This window comes from Marmota flaviventris, chromosome 14, assembly GCF_047511675.1.
Source record: "Marmota flaviventris isolate mMarFla1 chromosome 14, mMarFla1.hap1, whole genome shotgun sequence".
In the NCBI taxonomy this organism is placed as follows: domain Eukaryota; kingdom Metazoa; phylum Chordata; class Mammalia; order Rodentia; family Sciuridae; genus Marmota; species Marmota flaviventris.
The window spans coordinates 40,556,952-40,584,623 of NC_092511.1; the positions used below are offsets into that span (position 1 = coordinate 40,556,952).

Consider the following 27,672-nt stretch of genomic DNA (forward strand, 5'->3'; position numbering starts at 1 on the left):
TTCACTAATATCTTGGGTACTAATAAAACTTGAGTCACCAAGAAGCCATGGATAAAGTCTGGATGAAACGCTTTGCATCCTCTAAAATGAAGCTGTCAAAATCCATTAAAATTCATTTGAGGATGCTCAGTCTGTAGCAGTTATCAAAATAAAATTTGCCCCAATTAAACAGAAGAAAGTCTTTCTGGAGATTATCAGTGCAACCAAGGAAGAGGATCTTATAGCCTCAATTATCACATCGCACCAGATTAAATATGACATCTTTTAAGTGTGACAGCCAAAAGCACCAAAAATAAATCTCCTGCCCTTCCACCTGGGGCTCTATTTTCCTATCCCCTAGCCCATCCCATCCCTTTCTCCTAACTTCCAGAACAGTTAGAAGATCTTCCCACAGCATGTCCAGAAGTTAACTTAGTATTGATGAGCCCTAGACTTTGTGTCTCACTTTGCTTGATTTGCTTGTGAATATACAGCCCCAGATGGAGAAAAGTAGGGGTAGGATTTATTTCATATGATTCACTACCGAGAGTCACAGCAAAATGTCAAACAATGTATTTTTGCTTCCAGCCTGTCCTGGAATAGGCCCCAGGAAAACCTCTGACTTCACTGGCACTGGGGAGAGTGGACTTCTGAGCTGACTCAAAAATGCTGACAGAAATGGCAGGTTCCTGCTTAAGCACAGATGCCACTTCATTGTGTCAACTTGGAAATGATCAACACAATCTGGCAATTGCAATTTTTCTCACATTATGAATGTATTTGGGCAGGTGCTATGCTCCATTGAGGTCATATATTGCTTTCTCATTTTAGTTTTATTTTTTGTTTGAACCATGGGAGAAAAAAGATTTTCAACTACATAGTGAAAAAAAGACTGGTCCTAAGATTTAAGGGGGAATATGAAGGGTTAATAAGTATTTTATTAAACATTGGAACAAGGTTCTGATCTCTATTCTCAGGGGTATTTTTGGTACATATTCTCTAAACCTACTAAATTCATAAGAAGGAAAAAAAAAAACCCAGCATTTAGGACAAATCTAAAAACTATTTTCTAAAATAGACCTTCTAGTGGCTTCTTCTATGCCCACAATACATTGTTGTCATTCGCATACCACCCAGTTTAGCAGCAGACTTTTTTATTTCCATTGTCCCTATGGAAAGTTGCCACAGCTGCTTAAAGCACATTGTCATTGGAGGGCTATGCCTATATATAAAATAATACCTCACAGTCCACAGCGGCCACTCTGGGTTCTGATGGCTAACTTTAAAAAGCCATAATTATGTCTAAAGGATTAGTGGCTCTTTGTCCTGCCAAAATATTAAGATCAGACAGAGTAACACAAATAACTCTAGCATCAAGAGTGCAGCTTGGAAACAAGCAACAGAATGCGTGTAAGCTAAATGTAGGCGAGGGAGGTACATTTAGTGGGTATTTGGTCTCTGAACTTTCAAGCTGCCTCTGTAAGGTACACACAGTAAGCACAGGGTAGCCAGCAATACACTAAGGTCTGGAACCTAAAGAAATGCAATATATAGTCACTGCTTCAACAAGATATACTTGGGGAAAACTAAAGTCAACAAAAATAAAGAATATATGAACAAGAGAATGAATGTGTCACAAGTGCTTTAGCAGTTCTGACAGAGAGCCCAATATATAAAGCAACTGAGAAAGCCTAATTCCTTTTAGGTTCTATATAACTATAATAATATTTATAATTATATGTAATTATCATATTCGAGTGTGATATATTTGTAATCATATACTATACATGTTACTGAAAGGCCATTATGTGCTGGGTCTTTTCCATAACAGGTTTATCATAGTATTAGAGATTAAAAGAATTACCATAAATGTGCAGATTAAAAATCTAAGGTTAAGCACTTTAAAAGGTCTCATAGCTAATACATTAGCAGAGAGCTTAGATCCGTGCCCAAAGAAACCAAAGCCATACTGAATCAACTAGAGAGATAGCAGAGGGTTTATGGAGGAAGTGACACTACAACTCATCCTAAAGAATTATCAGGACTTGCTTTGTTAGAAGCAAGGTCACCAGGGGAGGATTATCAACCTTAGCTCTGGCAGCAAAATAGGGATCAGCTCACAGGGTGTATAATGAGCACTGGAAACAGGTTGGGGGAGGGGAATGAGAGGGGGAAGATTCAGGTTCCATATGATATAGGGGCCAGAATTTCCAAAGAGAAATTCACAGTGGAAAGATATTAACGTTGGGAGATGATGAAGGTTTGCACAATCACTCAAGGCTTCAAAGCTTCTAGAGCTAGTTTTTTGAAACTACTTCTTTAATTTCTCTGACAACGGGTTTGCAGTGTTTTTCTTTTAAGAAGATACAAAAGTAAAGGAAGCTAACTGTATCCCTGCCCTTGTGAAATGAAGACAGATAATAAATATGATAAATACTAAAATGGCTTGATGGATAGTGATTAAAGAATAAAAGAATGCAGGGAAGGAACATGAGGAGACTCTGGTGGTGATTTGTAATTTTGTAGAAGGTGGACAGGAAGGCTGCACTGAGGAGACATCTGAACAAAGGATGTCCCCACTGTCCCTTCACTCTCCTGTCACCCTACTAGCTTCCCTCCCCACAGTATGGTTGTGATTAACAAAATAATAGACTATTATCTCTAAGAGTTTTTTTTTTTCCTCTTTGCACTCATTTTTTTTTTTTAATTTAGGAAAGCACATGTGCACTTCATGATCATTATGATTACTTCAATTTATCATGATCTTTATGTATGTTTATACAACACTTTAAATTTTAAAAAAATTAAATATTTTATATTTATATATGTATATTTAAATCTTTTATTTGCATTTGATGTTAGGAGTTAAAGTCATTTCACAGTGGCATTGGGGTAAAAATCTACAACAGATTAATGTGATTCCATTTCACTCTGTGCCTTCATTAGAAATATTCTTTATAATTTATTTTAATTTTTTAAAATAGGCAAATTCACATATATTTTATACAATTCAAACACACACACACACAAAAAAAAACCCACCAGATTTCCATATCTTGATTTGTTTTCTGGATTTGTTTTTTTTCTGTAGACTTATTTTCTTAAAATTTGTTGTAATTAGTTATATATGACAGTAGAAGGGATTTTGACACTTTATATACAAATAGAGCACAACTTCTCCCTCCTCTGGCTGTACATGGTGCAGAGTCACTCCGGTAGTATAATCACACATGTATGTAGGGTGATAATGGCTGTCTCATTCCACCAATTTCTTTTCTCTTTTAAAAAAAAATTTATTAGTTGATGATGTATCTTTATTTATTTATTTATATGTGGTGTTGAGAATCGAACCCAATGCCTCACACGTGCTAGGCAAGTGCTCTACCACTGAGCCACAACCCCAGCTCCCACCAATTTCTTTTCTATAGAATTCCTAAAAATTGTTTTTCATCTTCACATTATGGAAGATAAATATTAGTTAAGGACTCTAGAAAATTATTACAATCCTTTTTTCTTAAATAGAGCTACCTATCTCCATGGTCCTCAACTTACAGATTAGCTATATAAATCTGTATTTCATGATAAATGGAACATTAGTCTCTTTACCTCTATGTTCCCATGTATTCTTCCTTCTTTTTTTTTTTTCTAATTAGTTTAATTAAAACGAAGAATTTAGGTAGAGATGTATTTCTTACATCTTTTAAAAATGGGAAACATATACAATTCTCCTATATGAAATATTTAACAGGGCTCATTTTAGTGTAACATTAAAACTCACCAATATCATTTTAATTGGGATAAATGGCATTTGTTCTTTCCAGCAGTAGGTGGAAAGAGAGAAAAACAGTATGTGTTTCCCCAAGAGTCTAATAGGAAAAGAATGGGGTTTGTGCATTTTGTCCAAGACTCCCACTCCATGGAAACAACAAATTGTCTGTACAAATTGTTCTGGACTTTTTTATTTTAAAAATCAATTATTATAAGTATAGTTGTAGGAGGAAGAAATAGGGAAAATGTCATATAGACACAAAAGAGCTTCATATTATTTTAGTTTGAGAATATCAAAATAACAAAAAAATGTTATTATGAATTTCTTAAAACTTGTGCCAAACAAAAACAAAAAAAAATAATATGATCATCCTTCAACATTTTATTTGGTGTGTTCCTGCCCATGCAGGAGATGCACCTACTCTTCAAATCTGTGTTGTCAAAGAACTTTGAAGGAGTCCTGTAATGATAGAACAAATGATCAGCTCTTTCTAGTCATTGTTAAATCATATAGAGTTGGGTCAGCATCCACCGGAAATTTCTTCTAGTTGAGTTTCTTTATTGTAATTTCAATACACTGGTTTAAAGTTTATATGTATACAACACTCTAGGATTATTACCAACTTTATAAAGACAGCATAGTGTAGTTATGAATATAATTTCTATGGACCAGGCCCCAAGAATGAGACTTGCTGGATTCAAATCTCAGCTGTCATTTAATAGCTCTATGGCCCTGGAAAAGTTATTTGACCTCTGTGTGCCTTGGTTTTATCATTCATAATAATAATAATAGTACTTTTAAAATACTAGTACCATCCATATCCAGCACATGGTAGGTCCTGTGTATTGTCTACCATTATTGTCATTTCTAAGGTCTCTATTTTAGAAATATTCTGAGATCCATGCTTTAAACACTTGTAATAAAAAAAGAATCAGATTCTACATGCTTTTAAATTTTTTGTATTAAAAGATTTATCCAATGTAGAGCTATTATTGAAGTTTCAAGTTATATAGGTTATTCAACCGGATAAACTGAGATATCATTTACTAAAATATAAAGTTTGAAGGAGACAGAGTGGTAAGCAGAAAAGTACCAAGAGCTAAATTTAGAACATGTTAAGGTTAGGATACCTGTGAATTATTCAAGTATCAATGTTAAATACAATTTTGGATGTAAAAATCTGAATATGAGAAGTAAGGGCTAATGATAGAAATATCAGTTTTTGTCATAAAGATCATATTTAAGGAGAAGGGAAATTCTCATGCAATTACTTAGATAAGAGATTTTAAATGAGGAGGATTTTCAGCTCAGGTCTAGACTAACTTCAACATTTAAGAGATGGGTAGAGCAGCAGAGGTGTTTGAGATGCCTGAGAAGGAGAAGTTACTGAAAGAAAAGGACCCCAGGTGTGTATGGTCACGGTCGGCAATGCTTCTAGAAAAGAGTCATCAAAAATTAAACTGTGATGAGAGAAGAAGATGATAACTGAAAAACAGTTAATGGATTTGACAATACGAAGTTTATTGGTGCTCTTGGAAAGAGGAGCTTTGGCTGTGTGCCTTTAAGGGAGCCAGATTGGAGTGGGTTGAATGGTGGATGTGGGTGAATAATTGATGTTAGGTTGCACTTACAATTAAAAACATTCATACAGCTCAGCTGTAAAGGAGAGCCAAGAAACAGGGCATGAGGTGGATGATAGCTCAAGAGAAAAGGTTTTTGTTTTCTTTGTTTTGGTGATTAGTACAATCCAATAAATAATGTTGAATATTCCAGGGAAGAGAAATGAATAACTGAAAGACCAAGTCCTTGAGTACATGAGTAGATAAGCAGAATATGGCAGCAAAAATACTCCCTAGGATGTCAAGAAGAAAGTGGAAATGGTGGAAACATGGGAGAATTTCTTTCTACTGGCTTCTACTTGTCTTGTTGGTTGGCCATCACTTGTACAAAAGTGTGGGCAAGGAGTGAGTCATTGTTTGCATGAGGACCACTAACGGTGTTCTATAGTTGTGTTGGTCAGTCTGCGAGGTAGACCTGTTTGATTACTAGTGTTGTCAGGTTAGAACTCCTCAAACTAAGACCCAGGGAACCTAATTTTCAGTGAAGTTCTCTGAAAATTAGTTTCCCTGGGTCTTACTTTGAGGAGTTCTAACTCAGTCCTCTAAATCAACATGTGATCTTGGACTAAGCATTTGAAGATCCCTAGGTTTCAGCTTTTTATTCTATAGAAAGATAATGATAGAGATTATTTAGAGTGACCAGTAAACAATGCTACTGCTTTATTATAAATTTGAAGGAAGGTCTTTAAAAACCAACTGCTTCCCAGTCAAAATGGCTGCACACATAGTTATCTGTATTCATGAACAAAAAGTATAAAACTTTCAATGTGCCCTTTATAAAATCTGTTCTCAGTTATCTGTGGGCATGTTTTCTATTTCTTATAGTCTGTTATATGGAAATTTAAAAATAACTTTATTACTTGACTGCTTAATTACAAAAATGTGCCCAAGGCATAAAATGTAGAATCAAATATAAAAGTTAATTTGAATTTTTGGTACTATGGATGGACTGCCCCCCCACCACATGTTCATCAAGGGGCCTCTACCTCCGCCTCCTCCATGGCTCTTGTGACTTTTATAAATTTCCATCCAGCAACAACACGATCAAAGATGTGCAATGAATCTTTTCTTTCCTCTCCGATAAATATCTTTGGTCTTAACTAGCTAAAAGTGTAGCAAAAGACATTTAATTTTAGCCACAGGGTATCCATTTTCTGTCACACAAAAAAATAAATATACATAAAAGTAATAAGATCTCATAGAAAACAGTGTGGGACACAGCCATCTGACTTCAATTTTCTGAAATGCAAGGGATTGCAATTAACTCCCTTGTTATGATTAGCCTGTTGGAGCTGAGTCCCCTCAGTAAATTATAGCACTCACAACAGCCATAATGGTGTCACACACCAAATATTATTTGTCCTCTGATTTACAGTCCTGCAGATGAGTCATGGGACTTGTGGATTAATAATAAGGAGAGCCAAGTTCAAGATTTGGCTTTGTCTGTAATAATGTGCTTGCCTATTGGACCTTATTAACGTAGGTATTTGTCAGTTCTAGGATGAGATACTTGCCTCAGGAACAGTATTTAAGGGGATGCCAAAAACTCAGTGACCATGATATGTAACATTCAAAACAATACCTTAAAAGTAAATCTCTGTCTTAAAAATAAACATTTAGGGGCTGGTGGTATACCTCAGTGGTAGAATGCATGCTTTACATGCAAGAAGTCCTAGGTTTAAATATCAACAATGAAATAAAATGAAATTGATGATAAAAATATAAACATTAATAAAGACAGAACCAGTAGCAGCAACAAGCTGAGCTTAACTGGAGGCTGCATCAAAAGAAAAATTAATACTGATGCTGCCTTTATTTAAATTTTTGATATTTTCTTCATCACAGATTGTTTGCATTATTTTTTTACGTTTTTAAATCTTGAACTAAAATTTCATTTGCCTCAATTACTGAGTTATTTGTTTGTTTGTTTTTTTGCCTCCTGAAATTTTGTGCCCAGATAGATGCCTCACTTGTCTCACCCTGGTCTCTGTGTTATTAATTTATCACCAAAACAGTTGGCATAGGGAAGCACTATGCTCATCATTTGTTCCTGCTGCCACAAAGAAGCATACTTTCCTTCTGGAAACCCATCACCTCTTACACTCCCAAGTCCTCTTCCTTCTCATTCCTAGAAGAGGGTTTATTTGTGTGCAGCCCTGGAAAACCCTCTGGATGGTCCACCATCCACCACACCAGGAAAATAAAGAATGTTTGAAAGACAAGTAAATTTCATATGTTTTGCTCAAAATCAAGGAAGAGTAGCAAAGAAGGCAGGTATAAAAAAGTCAAGTTTTCCAACTGAAGGATCCCTGTGAATCTTTCTACATATATCTTACCAATATAGGTAAATCATCACTTCTGTACAGTTAAAATTCACAGAAGGATCAAATCATTAAAGTCAAAGAAAAATAATTGCACAAATATATCAAAATATATTTTACTATAATGTATAACTAAAAAGAACAAATTTTAAAAACATACTGTCCAGCCTCAAAAAAGCAAGTAAACAAAATTCTGAGCTCCAGTATATCGAAGAGTCACCTGTCTGACCTTCTCAATTTGTGAACTACTCTCCTCAGAACACTACAGACTGCACAAAGGGAAGATCCATGGTTTATCGCTTACCTGTGTTTGATGTCCCATGTGAAGATGCATGGGATCTTAACCACCCTCACATGCTTTACTAAGAGAGAATTATCTCAAGGTGCATGGATGGGTAGAACTTTTAAGCCCAAGCAATGACATATGAAAGAGCTTTCACAGCAAATGAGCAAGGTGTGTGGCAGGGAAAATAGGTTTAGGGTGAAGGCATCTGTGGCAATCTTTCCACCTTGAGATTGGCAAGAGGAGACATCTTCAAGAGAAGGCCACTCAGGACTAGAGAGAGCCCCTGTTCTGCCCTCTCCCCCTCTGCACTGCTTCCTCAGAGGTTAAACGGTCCGGGAACAACATACTGACTTCTTCAACTTCATAATCCCTTTAAAACTTATAGTTTAGGTTATCTCATTCATAAGGCCTGAGACATATATTGCATTATATCACATTGATTGATATTAATTGAATACCATACTGCATTGTGCACCGAAACACAGGGGATAAAAGAAAAGAAAACCTGCACCGAGATACATGGTTTCAGAAAAGCCATCAAAATAATGGTCCAATTATGCAAGGACAATGAGTTGCATGATGTACCCTAGATTTTTGTAACATAAAAACTGTACTATCCTATGCAGTTGCCCTTGGTGACTATTATACTTTAGTCTTATAGCTACATAGTACATTTAATACTTCCTTTCATTTTTTTCTCTTTATCTCTTTTCCTTCCTTTCTTCCTATCTGCCTCCCTCTTTCCTTTGTCTGCTCTTTTATTTATTTATTTTTTCCTCATTCCTTAACACAAGTATAAGCCCACAGCAAATCTTGAGCATTTCTTCTTGGGTGTTGAATTGAAAGCATCCTTTAAACAGAGAGAAGCCTAATTGTAGAATTATGGGTAATTTTGCCTTTCATTTTTTCTGTTTTTAATTGTTTACAAGTACACTTTTTTCCCATAATCAAATAAAAATATTTCAAGCCTTCCAACTCTTTATCTTACAGGAAAAGCCTGACTCTACCTTATCTGATTTGAGGAAAAATATCCTGCATATGAACAAAAACTTGATACAATATATAATCTGGAACTTGAAATTCCTTTATTTTTTATTAATTAAAATTGTCTTGGCTATTAGGCTATGTTTTAGATCTCTGTGATAAAGTCTTCAACTGTCATGAAATAATCCCTCAAATGCCCATGCCAATAGGGCTACACACTTAACATTTTAATTAAAATAAATGGAAATTCTGCCATTTTTTTCTTGTTCCTACCACAAATTTAGAATGTAATCCTACCTAGAGAAAGGTGGACTTGAAATCAAATACAAATACATATCTCAAAAGAGAGCTCCGTTTACATCTAGGATTTTCTTCATTTTTGTTTTCAAGAATAATCAGAAATATCACATGTGCTCTATTAAAGATGCATTTAGCTAATTCCTTTGTGGGTGCTGGGAGATTAGTAGTGAGGCTTAGAAAGTTACATAGTGAGCAGGGAACATTATAGAGCTACAGATATTTTAAGAGTTCCCTGAATCTACTATCTATCCAGCTTACGACTTTTTACAATCAAAATAAAAATCCCACCATAAATGAAATAGAAAACTTCACTAATTTCCATTCACCAATGATGGTAGAAGCCCCCCATGGGTTATTAAGTCTGAGAGATGTGTGAACAAACATGATAATAAGCAAGCAAAGTGTATCATAAAATATACTGTGTTCATTTATTGTGACAACTGGGGTGTAATTATACCAGGAAATGTACTGCACTTTAGTCAGTGAAAGTAATAAAATCTGAACACCAGGAGACCTTTCTCGACTCTGTGCTATTAAACTACTTTTGAGGAGGTGAACGATCTAAAAATATGGGAGGAATGTTCACTTTCATAGATCAGCAAAGTGGGGGTTAGTCAGATTCTCTTGTAGTCTTATGAATAAAACCTCTGTTTTTTCCTCATTAAGTGTGGATATAGTACAAAAGAACATTTCTCTCAATTCCTGGGTAATTATAATGCCTTGAAGGTTTATAGATTACCTGTGCTATTCATTTCCCTTTCTTCCTTCAATTAAAGAAATAGGGAGAGAAAAAAAAAAAAAAAACCCTCACCCTATTGTATTGATAGTGCCTTTGCAAAGCTGAAAACAGAAAGTCAAAGGAAACTTGGAGAAAGATAAGAAAACAAAGGTCCCCATGGGAGATGATGAGGTTGCCAGACGCTGAGTGGGTGTAATGATTAGAGCATTAATGGAGGTCACTATGAAAAATGAAAGAAACACATAATTTCAGATTAGGAAATTCTCTGCTTCCCAGAGTGAACTGCTATTTAGGAAAGTATAGTTAATTGAATTTTATGACACTTTTTACAAAAATTAAAATGCATATATTTTACTACCCTAATAGTTTTATTGCTACTCTGAGATTTATGTGTAGTGATACACCAAAAAGCATATGCAACAATCCACTAAAGAGCACCGGAGTGGATTACTATGGTTTCCTTTTGTGCTTTGGCAGCCGACAATCAAGATCATAATTACAGGACTGGAGCCACCTGCCAGCTCAATGAACAGAACCACGTGGCTCCACATAAAATAAGAGCAATTTTAACATTAAAAAGAAAATGAGTGTTAAGCCTTAGGGGCCTTCCAGGACAGCCTATGGAAAACTGGGTATTTATTTTTTCTGAACAACAAATGACTAATTCTTACATTAGCCCCTTTTATTGATGCAGGAAGAGTAGGGTCTGCCAAGGCTTTTCTGGTTACACTAGAGTATCTAATGAAATGAATGCCTGCATTCAGAGTTGCTTGGGAAAGGATTGGTGAATCCAGAGCTCTTGTGGTAGATTCTAGGTAAATTTCAGATTTGAGCATTTATTCTGTCCAACATACAGAAGCCGGAACACAGGGATTGGCCCTCACTTGATGAAAACCACTGTGTTGAATTTGCTATACCACTGGGGATTACCACAAGTCAATGAGATAGAAATGGTGAAGTCAGGAAAGTGAACCGCTCAAGAATTTTTTGAATTAGGAATTCTAATATACTAAACAACCTGATCTACAACAATGTAACGTTTTCCTCTGAGTTCCTCTAAATATCACTTTCTCTGAGGAGTCTTACCTTGGTTCCTTAGTCTTCCTGATCATCCCTTGCTCTCCACCCTAGCACGCTTCTATTAGCACAGCACTTCTTACAGGTTAATGTGCATAGGAATCATCTGGGATCTTGTTAAATGCACAGCCTGGGTCAGTAGGTGTGTCGGTGGGGAGGGGAGTCCTGTGAGTTTGCATCTCTAATGAGTTTGCAGGTACTGCTGATTCTGCGGGTCCTCAGAATATATTTTGAAAAGCAAGGTATTAAAGCTTTTCTTAAAATGTCTTATCATAATCTATACAATTCATTAGTCATTTCTTCTTGACTATGAGCTCCCTGAAAGCAGAGACAAAGGCAGCATCTCAATAGATCCCAATTCTAGAATGCCTACCAGTTTGGGGGAAAAGTAGAATCTTACCATATGGTATTACCCTTAATTCTCATAACAATCCTAAAGATCTGTAATTATGTTCCCATTTTACAGATGAAGAAGCTAAGTCTTAAGCGACGTTGATCAACCTGGCTATGGTCAGAATACAATTCTGGATCTATCTCCCAAGTCTGTGTTCTTTTCTTGTGCCCCCTAAAACCGCCCCTTGTTCACTTCTGTATATGCAGAGTGTGGAGCATCTGTGAGCATTTTATCTATAGGTTTCACCTTTGCTCACATTAGCTCCCTTATGTGGAATGTTCTCCCTGCTTCTTCCTACCCAATTAAAATCCACCTCACTCTTGATTGCTTCCACTTAGCTCACTGGCTCTTAGGTTTTTTCTCTCTTCTGAATGCGCACATAGCAATTGTTTGCATCACACAAAGAGCATTTAAATTGCTAGTTATGTTATGAAAAAATGTATTTAATTCATCCAAGAATTACTTATTGAGTATGTTCTAAGCACCATTTGTGGTTGCAAGCATTTGCAATGATACATGGAACAAAACATACAAAACTCCCTATTCTCCTGGGTCTTGGGGATCATTTCCCCAGCTAACATGAAAACTGATAGGGAGCAGGATTCCAATCATTTTACTTTCTGTATTTCTCACCGTGTTTTATTCATAATAGCTGTTCAATTAATAATGGTCTCTGATTTGGGTAATTTACCATGTAGATGTGTTCCTAATACACAGGAGAGTCCGAATCACAAGACTTCTCTTTTCTCACAAATGACCTTATGAAGTGAAATGCTGCTTTTGTGCTGTTCCTCGCTCTCTAACAGTGTTTTAGGTCAGAAGCAGAGATACTAAGGTTACACATGGTGCGATTATCAGACAGAGAGAGAGAGAATGCACCAAAATTAAATCACAGTAGTTCCCAGCATAGCTACATTATCTGTTCAGGTGTATAGAAATTTCAGGCACCTTGATGAAAGGCCAGTCTCACCAGCAACGATGATTTTCTCCTTTCTACACACCCAAACTATAGACTACAGAAAAAAAGAACCCTCCTAACTAAAAAAAAAAAAAAAAAAAAATTACATTCTTATAATATCATGATTTTTTTTTTCTTTAATAACATCCCAAATTTGTGCTATCTTAAATAGGGAATGCATGTATTTTTCTGGGTTATTCAGAATGCTCTACATTCTACTTTATAAAAAGCAGCAATTTCAAAATCTGCTCATGCACTAAAGCTATACAAAGGTTTTCTTTTTGAAGCTGCAGGCTTTGTAAAGTTTCATTAGGTGTATTGGTCTCATGTGTGTATAAATACATGTACATGTCTATACACACACATATATGATGCAGACCAATAGATGAATGACTTAGAAGGAAAACTAGTATTAAATCTGCTGTGTATCCTTTCCTTCTGATTTTTGCAATTTCGTACATTGAAGAAACCTACATGTATTAATCTTGTGTCCATTTTAAACATGTAAAATAGAAATGTAGAAATTCACATGCTCCTTCTCAACTTGGCTATGTTGTTATACATTGGAAAACTTCTTGATGTATTCTATGGATGGAAGACCATGCAATTTGAAGTGAGTTCCAATTCTTATTAACATGAGGCGCACGTCATCACCTTGGATATAGCTTTTGTAAAATGGGGGTCACCGTTTCTTCACACAAGGATGTTATAAGAAAAATTCTGATATAAAAAACATCTAACATATATAGTAGGTGTTCAGTTAGTAATGGTTTTCCCGACCATACTGACAATCTTGCATTCCTATTATATTATTCTTTTTAATCATTAAACCCCATTATTTAAGTACCAATTCATAATTATATTTAGCAAATACACAACTATGATTCCTACATTGGTAAATACGTTCAACTTAAAGTAAATTTGATGGAAATAGATATCTGAGAAGAGCTATAAATAAATATCTGGAGAAACATAAAGAAACAAATAACTGAATGAAGTCTTTGCCCTGTGTTTTAGGGTAAATTCAGGTTTCCTTTCTAAAAAGAGGAAGACATACCATTAATCAGATTGCTTTTTCCTGGTCCTTCCTTTTTATAGGACTTGGCAGGAAAGGTGTTTGGCTAAAGTATAGCTTCAGATTAGTGGGTGTGACTGAGCTGTAGCCTGCATCCTACAAAAGCCTTAAAATGTGAGTAAAAATAGGTCTGAGGTTTGAATAGAAATAAGAAAACAAGAATATAGTGACAAAAAGTCATAGACCCTTAGAATTCTAGACAAAGCAATCAAATTCTTCCTTTTCAAATGGGGAAACTGCAGAGTGCAGTGGCACATGCCTATAATCCCAATGACTCAAGAGGCTGAAGCAGAATGATTTCAAGTTCAAAGCCAGCCTCAGGAACAGCGCGGTACTAAGAAACTCAAGAGACCCTGTTTCTAAATAAAATACAAAGAAATGGGGCTGAGGATGTGGCTCAGTGGTTCAGTGCCTCTGAAGTCAATCTCTGGTGCCCCCTACAAAATAAAATAAAATAAAATGGGGAATCTGAGGACCCTGTAGCTTAGGTCCTGGCTGAAAAAAAATCTTTGCATGTGAATCACATGTGATTAAAAATAATCAAGAAATATTAAGATCTTATTGGACATGGATTATTTGCTAACGAGAAGGAAAACTAGAGAATTACCAATAAGTTGGGATCACATTTATTGAGTGAGTAGTATGTAAAGATGGCAAATTTTTTAGGCAATGAAAACAGATGACATCTGAAATGTGTCTTATGTGAATGGCACTTTTGACAATGGTTCAGTGGACTCTCATTTCTTCTAGGTTCAAACTTGCTTACAGAAAAGAATACTACTTCATTTCCTATCTATACAAATTATCAGAATATTGCTCCAAAGAATCCAAAAAGATAAGAATAGAGGGATTGGATTTGGTCATTCTCCTCACACTATGGGGAAAAAATTGGTTTTGAACTAGATTTTTCACAGCATGACTGGTATGAATGGAAACTCTTCAAACCTTCTCAAGATTGCCCTCCAACCAAGGAAGCTGATAATCAGAATGGAAATTGTATTTTTTTCATATTACCATGTATGAAACACTCGAGAGTTTATTGAAACCCTCAGAAATGAAGTCACGTTTTAGTCATAAAAAATTTCTTAGGGAGAATTTATTTTATTTTATTCCATTAAAAAAAGCCTTTTCTTATCTGGAAAGCATAGAACTAAGAAAAACAAATCCCATTCCTAGAATTTCTAGCTCAAGAGTTCTGGGCTGAAATCTGAGAATATGATTTTGTAACAAATTATACCGACAATGCTGATACAGGTATCACAGTTTGGGAACTACTAATACTACTGAGGTAGGTCAACTTCTTAACTTCTTTTTTTTTCTTCAGATATTCTACTTCTAGCATTCTAGCAATTTATATTTAAAACTTTCTTTCTTTTTTTCTCAATCCTTCCAACAACCAAATAAGTTCTATTTCTGATGCTTTCACTATGGTCTCAGCAGACAGGTTATCATGTAGGTAGACTGGAAGGTAGGAAATAATCATCATCCTTTAAGGCTGATTTCCAATATAGTCCAAAAAATACCAAATCCAAGCAATTAGGCAAAATGAGCATCTTGGTCTTGGGACAATTGTGCATAAAAATGACATCCTTTGCATATTTCATAGAGAAAGCTAAACACCAATATTTTTAATTTCATCTATACAACACCAAGTGGATAGTTGGCCCTTGTATAGCTTTTGCAAAGGGAACACTTAGAGAATTCTTCAAGGACATTGGTGCACTAAAGCCAGGCACACAGTGATACACTGTTATTAGAGAAACAGTATCATTTTCCCCAGAGATATGATGTTACTGCCAGAAAAACACTGAAATATTGCAAAATCTTAAAGTGCATATAAAAAAATCAAATAGGTAGTGTAGCATTTCATAATGATGTGATTATTCCTGCAGGTATCAGCTAATTAATGAGTAAAAAGTAAAGTGAACAAAAAGTAGTTATCTTGAAATGACAAAAGGTCCTAGCATTTGTCAAATTTAATGTGATAATATATAAGGCAGGACTTCAGTGGAATTGAAGAACAGAGAAATTGATGTTTTCTAAACCCATCATCTTTCACAGTGTGTATGCATGTGTTCGCCTGCATGCACACACTCACACACATTTACTCAAAGTACTTCTTAGCTATATATAACTCGAATCACTGGGTCTTTACTAGCAAGAATAAAGATAATGAAAAATGCATTTATAGTAATATGATACAGCATAATAAATTATTCCTGCCAGATGTTACATGGCATGTATATATATTTTTAAATAAAGGGTAGGAATAGGCAGGAAAAACACCACACACACACACACACACACACACACACACACACACATGTGTACACAGTTAACTAATGGAGGCTTTGAGACACCAGTCTTCAAATATTACCAAGCATTTGACATGGGCTAGGCACTGTAAGAAATATTGTCAAAAACAGAAGAACTGGATGTAAAATGTAGTGAAAAAAAGTCGTACACAGGTTGACACCTTTTAACAGTACATGTTTGGCCTCCAAAGCAGAAGAAATCACCCAAGAGCAAAGACTGTCCTATTCTGGTAAAGTTGACCTGAACTAGGTTATCTGCATGGGATGCATTTCCTTAGGCAGAGTAGAAGTAGGGGTGGTGAAGGACAGTCCAGAGGAGGGGGTCATTTGACAGAGACAAAACCACATGAACACTCCATGAGTAGTACATCAGTGTGTTCTACACATGCCTATATCATATAAGTTGATGCCCGAGCATATAAGGAAAAACATGCTGTGGAGGTGCATTTGTTGAATAACATGATGGAGAACGTAAATGTTGAATGAAAGCATGAAGGACCAAGCATGAAGCCAAGGAAATGAGGATCAGTAAGACCTACTGACACCATTAGGAAAGGAAATACTGGGGTAGCAAGGAGAGGAGTTTTCAGGTGATCCTAAAACCATAAATGAGAGCTGGTACAAAGAACTACTCCATTTGGCTTGATGTTGCCATAGCTTTCAGGGACTAAACTAAAAACAAAAATTATAATCATCATCACTTTGCTTGCTGGCTCTGAATTTCAGAAGACAAGTTGCATTCACGACTCAGGCAGCAGCCTCTCTTACTACATGCCATAGATCACTTTTAGTTCCATGAGATTTAATTTTAAGAACCTTAGGTTTTATCTTTAGCACTTCAACAACACTGAAAATGCTTCCAGGTTTTGATTTACAGAATTATTGTCACTGTCAATAAAAGGAATGTGCCTGACACACCAAATCCAGTTTAATTACTTCTGTGATGTCTCCTGCGGCTGAGAGGAAATGGTATTTCTCTGACACTTTCCTGTTTTTAATTTAGCAAAATGGGACACTTCCCCTGAATAGGGCCTAGGAGAGCAGATTCATGATTGATGCCATCAACACGGACCCCACAGTTTCAGCAATGCTCCAACTGTGCAATGATTACATAAATCTGGATCCTCAGTTCTGGATTCCTTCAAGTTGTACATTCAAGTGACCATCGAAGACTTGGTGTACAGCTGGTCGCAGTGCCACATGCATATAATCCCAGCAACTCAGGAGGCTGAGGCAGAAAGCTTGCAAGTTTGGGACCAGTCTCAACAGCTTAGCAAGACCCTAAGCAACTTAGCAAGACCCTGTCTCAAACTAAAAAACAAAAATGGCTGGGGATGGCCTTAGAGGCAAAGCACTCCTGGATTCAATCCCTGGTGCAAAAAGAAAAAAACTTTGTGTGTAAACATGGCTGGTACACTGGGCATTGTGTCATAATCTGGAGAATTCAATAGCCTGTTTTTACCCAGTAGTATTCACAGTGTCAGCATTGTCCTGAGCTATTGGAATCCAGATGAGGCCTTGAACACTTCCAACAGGAGGACTGCCAAATATCAAAATACACAGTGCACCACTCAGTTGGAGAAACCAAGCAAAATATATTCTTTATTTTCTGCTACATATTCCATCTGTTTGTCTTCTTAAAGGGTCATATGCTATATATTTATAAGAAGCATTCACACCTACGCGAACAGTTTCCACCGTCTCCTTCAAATGCAGCCTCCTCCTTGTTCACGACCCATTTTTTTTTAAAACATCTTTCTTTATCAGCTGATCCTTTTATGAAACTTGCTCCATTCTGAAATTATTTCAAGTTAAGAAATGCCTTTGTACCTCCCAATCTCACCCAATCCTGGGGAGATGAAGCCTCACACTCTCTAGGTCATTTTCTGAAAGATGTGAATTTAGATCATTAGAGTCATTAAAATCATACACTCCATAACACCCAGAGCTAACAGATCATTCTTGTATTTTATGCCGCTGTTGAATGCTACCAGAGAGGTAAAAATGTATAACAGCACAGAGCTGGAGAGAAGACTGTAATTCCTCCCCATAAAAGAATTCTACCCTTTTTAATTGCTGCAGTAAATCTCATTAAAGACACAGAATGCTTTGTTCAGGAGGGAAAAAAAAGGATCACTGGACAAGAGGCATCTTCTTCACAGTAACATTTTTTCCCTTATGATGTGAATTATCCCTTAATGCAAGCACAACGTTATTTTTATCTTGACCTTTTCCTGGACTCTACATTTCTTGAGAGCTTTCTTTCCCTTCTCTACAAATACGAAGGGCCCATGGTCATTACTATTAATCTCTGTTGTAATTTTTCATGCCCTGGGCTTCATGCATTTTCTTATGTTTCTCTTATATATCTTCCAAAGACCTTCAAGGACGATATTGCTAACCTCTGATGTGGATTTATTTTCTTTCTGCTCCCACAACTGAATAAAGGAAAAGCTGAAAGGTAATTAACATAATGAAACACTTGGAACACATTCATTGTTCAGCACCACACTGAATCTGAGCTGCCCGTTTCCCATCATAAAAATACATTGTGGATCTGATTTAAGCCAAGGAACGTTAGGTGATATTTTGCCTGATTTCATGATCGAATATTAAATTATTATTTTTGAAAGGCTGTCACAGAAAAATCACAGAAAATTCCCTTCTCTCTTTCTTAATCAGTACCTTTTTATAATAGAACTGCAAGTTAGTGACAGTGTGCTTCAACAGCTCACCTTGAATTTTTAGCTCCTCTTTAGAAGTGGCAACGAAATAGTTGAGGGGAAGAATGTGTTTCAGGCAGCACAGTGCTTAAAATTAAATCTAAGAATTTAAGAGTCAGAAGAGCATAAGAATAAATTGCAGCGTTAGATTCTGCTTATTATTAACTTCTCTTTGGAATTTTTCTGCTGGGGAACTTCCAAAGCACTGACATTGAAGGTACCTCTTTTTGGATGGACTATGGGTGGAAAGTAGAATATGCTTTTAGAGACAGACTTACATTCCAATTCTGTTTGTGCCAATAATTAGCCATTTTGACCCCAAAAGTTACTTAAGATTATTTCTCAATATTCTCATTTTTTACATTAAAATAAGATTTTTTTGAAAATGAAAAATGTGAAATTTTTAGAATATAAACAGCATGCATGTCATACATATTAATCCTGTTTTTAACAGCAAAATATGTTGATATGATCTACATAAAAAATTTTTATAGTTCTTGTACACAAGAGAAGTATATAAACCACCTATGCCAGATCCAATCTTCCTTTTAAATCCAATCAAAATTATATTCTTTTCAAATAAAATATTTCATAAAGTTCAAACTAATTATGTTTAATCTTATACTCCTTCTTAAGGGGAAAAAAACACATGATAATTTGATTCCATCAAGTGGGGGAAGTATTTTACAAATTATTTTCTTCACATATCTTCTTAACAAATGGATATTAAGTTATTTATTATTTATACATATTTAATATCATGCAGAATTCTGAAAATTCATCATGATTTCTCTTCATTTTGTTCACCAAACCTTCATAAAATCCACATTAAAAACAAAAGTAAACCTAAGACATGAAGTTTCAGAAATCAGTACCTATGATTAAGACTGTATCTCCACTCTAGCCTGCATTCTGCACCTGCAGTATTGCTATGGGTGGGAGGCAAAGTGACAGATCTTGGCAAAATGTACTCACACAGAAACAAAAGTATCCAGAGGGAGACTGTGGTCATAGATCCATTTGAAATAGTATCTATGAAAATTAGAACCACAGTCACCCCTTCAGGATAGTTAACCAAAGTGATTGGCAAAACTTTTTTTTCACTGTAGCCCTGGTTAGTTGAGATGGATAATATTCACCACAGTAATGCAAAAGGGAAGGCCAGCTTCATGTTTACCTAAGATTTGTGAAGAAGAGGACTAGCACAAGAGCCAAATTAAGGTCCAACATGGTCAGAGTTTTCATCAACTCAGAAAAAAATAGAGGACAGCAAGTAAAGAAAACATCCCCAGTAAGCCTTTCTCCTTGATTTCTTCTTTTCTTTTTCTTTTTTTTAATGTAGATAGGTCTTCATAATTCTCAACTTCCCTGTTTCATTGAGCAAATAATCTTCTTTTGTAAAAATATCAATATCCTACTTTTGTTCTTTTTTTTTTCTTTTTACTTATATATGACAGCAATTTCTGAGAGCCAAAATGGCAGCATGTACATAAGGTAAAAGGCGACTTAGAGTTATGGATGGCACAGCTGTTGTACAAGGCAGTGAACTGATCTAGATAATTGAAATGAAGCAAAGCTCTGTTCTACTGTTTTGAGATTTTTCTTCCCACTTCTTACATAAACATAGTCTATACTATGATCTAGCTGCCTGAGTGCAATATGAAAATACCAACAGTTCCTTTCATGTATCTATTTTTATGATGTCTATTACCAATAAGAAGAACAAAAATAAATTTATATAAAATATGAGAAGATAGCACTTCTTTTATGTATTACATTTCTCTGCCATGTATTATGCTTTCTTTTCTGTCTTTTTTTGCATTTTCTGGCTGGCTATGAACAATGTTTTAATCCTTTATAGTTTAACCTGAGACAGATCTGACCCTGTTCCCCACAGATAGATTCTCTGAGGTATTATCAGTAAATATTGCTTATAAATTGCTTTAAAAAGCTTAAGGACCATCATTTAGAAATGCTTGAGTGATTCGAGGTTAATACGACTCATTACAATTACAATAAGTATCTGTCTATGGATATAGCTAATTGTGAATTTAGCCCTATATGGTACGAACAACAAGTCAGTCCACAACTTAATGCTATTGGTAACTCAAGGAGGGAAAGAAATTTATTATGTTATTACTTGGATATACTTTTTTCACATATATTATGATTCACTTCCATTACTTTGAATATTTGATTCTCTTTTCAAACAACAAAAGAAGATAAGAAACAAAGCTTAAGATATTTATAAATGCCATGGTAAAAAAAAAAGTCAAATTTACTTTATCCTTGCTTCTGTGAATATTTGTAATTCTCATACAAAAGATAGAATGAATTTGTATCAGATTTTCTCTTGACCAAGTTTAGAATTCAGAAAATAGTCTTTTTATTAGCAGAGCCCACACCCTCCTAAGTTATAGCACCAAAAGAACAGCATTATGATGTATTACTCCCTTATGGTAACAGACATCCTTGCAGCTGAACTGTAATTTGGCACACTACATTTCCATTCTAATGTAATGTGACAATGTTATTATGTTCGCTATTTTCCATGTGATCATAGCCATATTCATCTTCTCCAACCTGACATTAAATTAGCTAATATGGTTATATTCTATTCTGGACCAATGGGAAAAAGCAGAAAAGAATTACTGAATAACATACTGATTTGATGATGATGAGTGATGTGCAAGCATGAATTGGTGATGTGTAGATGTTACATAATGAATGTAAACTCAGCACAGACCTGACATACAGTAAGCACTTGATAAACCATCAACCCAAGAGAAAGTTCACAAATATTTACAACATAAAATAATATGTGCGACACACTATTGCCCTAAGATTTCCAAAGAAGAAAAGGTAACGCTCGGGGCTGGGGATATGGCTCAAGCGGTAGCACACTCGCCTGGCATGCGTGCGGCCCGGGTTCGATCCTCAGCACCACATACAAACAAAGATGTTGTGTCCGCCGAAAACTAAAAAATAAATATTAAAATTCTCTCTCTCTTTAAAAAAAAAAAAAAAAAGAAAAGGTAACGCTCAACTCAGAGAACTGAAGAAATTTCCATGGGATAAAACAGTTTAAGTGGAAGTTGAAAAGGAAGTGATACTCTTTCAAGCAGAGATAGTGAAAAGAATGCAATCCAGGTGGAATGAGAGCACTCCCCAGGTGGAAAGATTAGCATATGTAATGCTGAGGAAATTGGAAAGTGTAATGCTGTACAAAAAACCATGAGTAAGTAAATTGGCAGTAACACACCATATGGACAAGGATCTGCAATAGACAAGTATGAAAATGAAGGCCAGGGTCAGAACATGAAGGTTGATGAACTCCAGACTGATGAATCTAGACAGTAGCATTGACCACTGAGGATGCCCCAGAAATTGTTTTGAAAGGTTCATGCATTCAGTCTACATTGGTTTAATGTGTTGCTATTATCACCAATTACATGCAACATGCTATACAAAATACTGGGCTTATGAGCTAAAAGGAAGAAAAAAGTTTTTTCTCAGCAAAAGAAACAATAAGAGAGGTAAATAGGGAGCCTACACCTTGGGAACAAATCTTTACTCCTCACACTTCAGATAGAGCCCTAATATCCAGAGTATACAAAGAACTCAAAAAATTAGACAATAAGAGAACAAACAACCCAATCAACAAATGGGCCAAGGATCTGAACAGACACTTCTCAGAGAAGGACATACAGTCAATCAACAAGTACATGAAAAAATGCCCACCATCTCTAGCTGTCAGAGAAATGCAAATCAAAACCACCCTAAGATACCATCTCACTCCAGTAAGATTGGCAGCCATTAGGAAGTCAAACAACAACAAGTGCTGGCGAGGATGTGGGGAAAAGGGTACACTTGTACATTGCTGGTGGGACTGCAAATTGGTGCAGCCAATTTGGAAAGCAGTATGGAGATTTCTTGGAAAGCTGGGAATGGAGCCACCATTTGACCCAGCTATTCCCCTTCTTGGTCTATTCCCTAAAGACCTAAAAAGAGCATGCTACAGGGACACTGCTACATCGATGTTCATAGCAGCACAATTCACAATAGCAAGACTGTGGAACCAACCTAGATGCCCTTCAATAGACGAATGGATAAAAAAAAATGTGGCATTTATACACAATGGAGTATTACTCTGTATTAAAAAATGACAAAATCATAGAATTTGCAGGGAAATGGATGGCATTAGAGCAGATTATGCTAAGTGAAGCTAGCCAATCCCTAAAAAACAAATGCCAAATGTCTTCTTTGATATAAGGAGAGTAACTAAGAACAGAGTAGGGACGAAGAGCATGAGAAGAAGATTAACATTTAACAGGGATGGGAGGTGGGAGGGAAAGGGAGAGAGAAGGGAAATTGCTTGGAAATGGAAGGAGACCTTCAGGGTTATACAGTGGAGGGGATAGAGAGAGAGGAGGGGAGGGGAGGGGAGAGGTGGGGAGGGGGGATGGTGGAGGATGGGAAAGGCAGCGGAGCACAACAGACACTAGTATGGCAATATGTAAATCAATGCATGTGTAACTGATGTGATTCTGCAATCTGTGTATGGGGTGAAGGTGGGAGTTCATAACCCACTTGAATCAAAGTGTGGAATATGATATGTCAAGAAATTTGTAATGTTTTGAACAATCAACAATAAAAAATTTAAAAAAAAGAATAGCAAAAGGCCCTGAAGAATAAAAAATTTAAAAAAAAAATTTAAAAGGAAAAAAAATGTTGTTTCAGGAGAAGTACATAGTCTTATAGGGAGATGAGATATAAGAAACTATAAAGTAGAAAGTGATGATTGATCAAATAGTAAAATATCCCTAAAGAAGTCAGAGGAGGAAGAATATGCCTGTGGTTGAGAGAATCAGGAGAAATCAGTGACCTTTCAATCAGGTAGAAAAGGAAGAACAGAACTAGGAGAATGGTTGAGGATGGATTGGAGGAAGGAGGGAGGGAAGTGAGGAAACAACCAAGAAAGGACTTCAAGAAGCGATATGCAGATCTGAAATTTGGCAGTGTTGAGTATGCAACACTACATGCCCCGCACACGCCATTTTGGTTAATGTGTGGGTCACTCAGATGGCAAATTTCCATGGAGGAAAGCATTTCTTACAAATGCATTTCTTCCAAATAGCATTTGGCATCACTTTGCGCAAGTGCCTCTTTCTTGAAAACTTCTTTTCAGTTCAATTAATTAGTATGATTTATCCAAGATTACACTTGCATACTATAAAGTATTCCCATCTTCCCATTGTTAATTATATCTCCAGGCTAATATAAATAAAAATTTCTAGTTACTATAATCCATTCCTTGGGAATTATCAGATAGATGACATTTAGAACTTGCATTTTGGAGAAAGATTCTCATGTTTAATGTGGTGTTTTCTTTCCCATATTAAAAATATTTGTTCCTATTTCCTTTTCTGTTGTTGTTGTTGTTGTTTCCTATGAAGTTGAAGACTATAGTCCCAAAATTATGAATTATAAACTACATTAGAGATATAACTTCATTAATAAACAAAATGCCCTATATGGCTTTATTATAAAAAAAGAAATGTCACTCTCTATACAGAAAAGGAGTTTGGTAAAATTCAATCACATTAATTCTATTTGTGCATCTTATAGAGAAACAGTGAGATGTAGACATAAGACGTATTTGGATTAATTTAAAAAGTGAGGAAAATGTGGCAAAATACTTCAAGCTTCAACTTACATGTCTTCAAAGTAACAATTACTATTGTACTTTCTACTAATTATAATCGATATAAAAATATTACTTTTAATATTGATTTTTGCTTACATAGCCTAATCACCAGAAAATCCAAGATGAGAATCATGGAATCATTTCCCATTTCCAGAAAACCCAGTACGAGCTAATGATTTAATCAAAATGCATGCATTCCGAGAGCTCTCCAAAGCAATTTTAATGCTGATTTGTGCAAGAGGCATATCAGAAGACATATTTATTGAATGACATTTACCTATTTACAAGAAAATAACAAATAGCTTTATCATTGTGATCATTACTACTATCACCCAAGAGCAGTATACAAATAGTTTTCTGTAAAAAGCGATTTGGACAGGATGATACTCAAGGTTGGATCTTGATGTTCTTTTAGGAAAAGCCCAACAAATACTTCCGGAAAATTGTATCCTTCATATTTAACTGGTATATGAGGATGCACAGTCTGACACAACCAAATGGCAACTGTTTTGTAAAACATGGAAACTAGATTAAGAAAAATTTGGCAGAGAATGTTCTTTAGCAAAATGAAAAATATTTTCATACCATAAAGCCCTCTCAACTACCACATGTAGTCATACATCTGTCAGAATCATATTCAGGACTAAAAATTTGCCATAATAAAATCAACAGAATTTCAGTCTTCTGGTCCTCCTGGAAAATAACTATGTCATTTTCTATGGGACAGGGACAAATGCAGGAAGTTACTGCTCTAGAGATGCATATGCATATTGTTATTAAAGCATTTATAAGGGTTACACATTCTTTGTTTTTTGCTTATATTGGTACTTAGTGAGTCTTTGCTTAAAATTATTTATGTAATTCAAAATAGAGTTATTGGTTTTAAGTGTGATTTGTTTTGCAGAAATACAGTGTTTGCAATACAAATAATATATTTTTATTGCTTCAAGTTTACTATAATTTGATGGAAGATAACACTAATAAAATGGAGAAAGATGGTTCTCAATCTCTGATGGCCTGGGCATTGCAGACTTCTTCCAAGTATAAATTTACTCTTTAGTAATACATTAATTGCTTGCTTTTATCGTCAATATTTTGGATGGGAAATTGTTGAACCATATTTCTAGGCCTCCACAACTCAGTTCAATGGAATATTTTAGTTTGACTCCACCTTTGACACTGTGATATACATATCAACTGACATGAATAAAGTCCAAATTGACAAAGGTCAGAAAGAACAAACTGTAGACATTATTTAAGTCCACACTCAAGTCTACCCTCTGCTGTGAAACCCCAGACTTTTAATCATGGCATTCCCTCTCCCATAACCTAGAACATTAGCTTTGCAAGTTGTAGTATTTATAACATAAAGCATATAATCTACTTTGCAAACAGGAGGCTTTGTCAGGGATATTCTTTTAATACAGCAGAAGGAAATGCGTTTTTGGAAATGCTTTTCGCGTTTTGATAAAGTGCTTTAAAACAAGACGATTTGAAAGTTAAGAAGCAAAACTTTGTCCTAAGGACCAATTAATTCCACCATGGCTGCTATAATATAGATAAGACACTAGCAGGTATGATCTGATATAATGCAAATGCTGCATTTCATTGTCATTCTTACATCAAGGGATGAAAGAAGAAAATGTGAGGGGCTAAAAAACAAGGGAGAGTTCTTGAAGGACAAAGATTAAATACATTGTTTTTAAAGTGAAGGCAGAAGTGGACTTAGATATAGAAATACAGAAAAATGTAATTCTTGGAGCCAGTCACCAAAATCACAGTCCTGAAGAAATGATCTCACAAAATTAAATGCAATTTAATATAAAGCACTACGAAGTTTCAAAAACTAGAGGAGAATCACCAAATATAGGAAATGAAAAAAGTTCCTTTGAACAACAAGACAGTTAGTCAATGAAAAAAACCAAACAAACCTGCATCTGAAATCTAAAGAATCATCATCATCACAGCCCTTAGCTAATGATGTCCCAGAATAATAATTTAATATGTGGGAAATGTCCTTCCTGTAGAAAGAACTGCTTCTCTTGGTTATGAGAGCTCAAGTGCATAGAACATAAGGACTCCCAGTTTTAGATGTTGAATAAGGAATGGTAGCTAGGAGTGACAAGGTACACTGCGGTACTCACGGTCATTGCAGAGTGGCCCACTGAAGGAAGTCATGCTACAGTCACAGCTGAAGCCATCCCACTGCTGTAAGCAGACACCTTGATTGGAACACGAGTCCTCTTGGCAGGTTGTGCTGGGCCCTGTGAAACATTCCAAAGGAAACTCGGGTTTTTAAAAACAATCTAAAATATTTTACACGTGAGCTAGATCACATAGAGTAGTTGCCAACACCTCAAATTACATGTCCAAACCAGTTGTGAAAGTTCTAGCTCACACACCTGAATTAGGAGCTGAGAAGCTGTAACATGAAGGTTTTCTTAAGTTTCAAGTATATGACAAAATACATGATAGTAATAAACTTAACCAACAAATAGTAAAAGCAAGTGCATAGCTTCCAATATGATCATGGTAGCAGGTAATCTCACTCCATCATCAATAACTCTCTGTCACCATTTGGATTTTTAGAAAATGAATGGATCTCCTTAACTTCAGACCAATGAAATAGAAGCACCATGAAAAATGGAGATTATAACTTCATGAAATTGAGATAAAGATTGGCAAAATAACCAAAGAGAGTTATACAGAAATGCCCTAGAAGTTCCAGATGTTTCCCTGCACAAACTATGGATAAAGTTATGATTGCTGGGTGTTTTGGATAGGTATGTTGGCAAGTATCAATTCACATGCTTTAACGATCTCATGCAATTAAACAGAAAATGAAAAACTCCAGATAGATGGCATGCCCCCATTGAACATACAAGTCAAAAGAATGCTAGTCTGGTTCTAAAGAATCATAACTAGAACACTGGAAAACAGAGAACTAAAGAAGTATGATTGAAGCACTAAAGGCAATCACTATACAAACAAGTTCAAGACTGAAAGCCTTATGCAAACTCTGCTGCAAAAGGAGGTTTCAAGAAGGGAAAAAAAATGAAATTGGAACCCAAATAACAGTTACAGCAAAAATGTAAAAAACAGTTATTTTAGGTTTTCCACTGTGTAGTATGGGGTTTCAGTCTTGTTGAATACACACAGGGCTATCTACCTTGCAAGTCAGCTTTCATCAATGCAACTTTGTCAGCAAAATAAAAAAAAAAAGCAAAATATAGTAAATGTTAGTAAGCAATACTGAAATGGGGCAAACACAGAAGAACGTTCAGATTCAAAAGAGCATGCTGCTGTCAAGGGGAGAAAATGCTATGTACAGCAAACAAATTAAATTTAACAGCCATAAATCTTAAGAGAAGCCAAAATGAGAAAGCGGTAACGTATTAGAACTGTACTGTACATATGTGCGTATAT

General features: G+C 35.7%; 1 protein-coding gene across 6 annotated transcripts in view; it reads right to left on the reverse strand.

Moving 5' to 3' along the window:
- The window catches only part of Nrxn1 (neurexin 1), a 1,089,464-nt gene that overhangs the window by 484,621 nt on the left and 577,171 nt on the right, over positions 1 to 27,672 (reverse strand). For all 6 annotated transcript variants that reach the window (XM_071601560.1, XM_071601558.1, XM_071601559.1 and 3 more), the window contains one exon: positions 26,391 to 26,510. In XM_071601560.1, the coding sequence (XP_071457661.1) occupies positions 26,391 to 26,510 (120 nt within the window). The remainder of the gene's footprint in view (positions 1 to 26,390; positions 26,511 to 27,672) is intronic.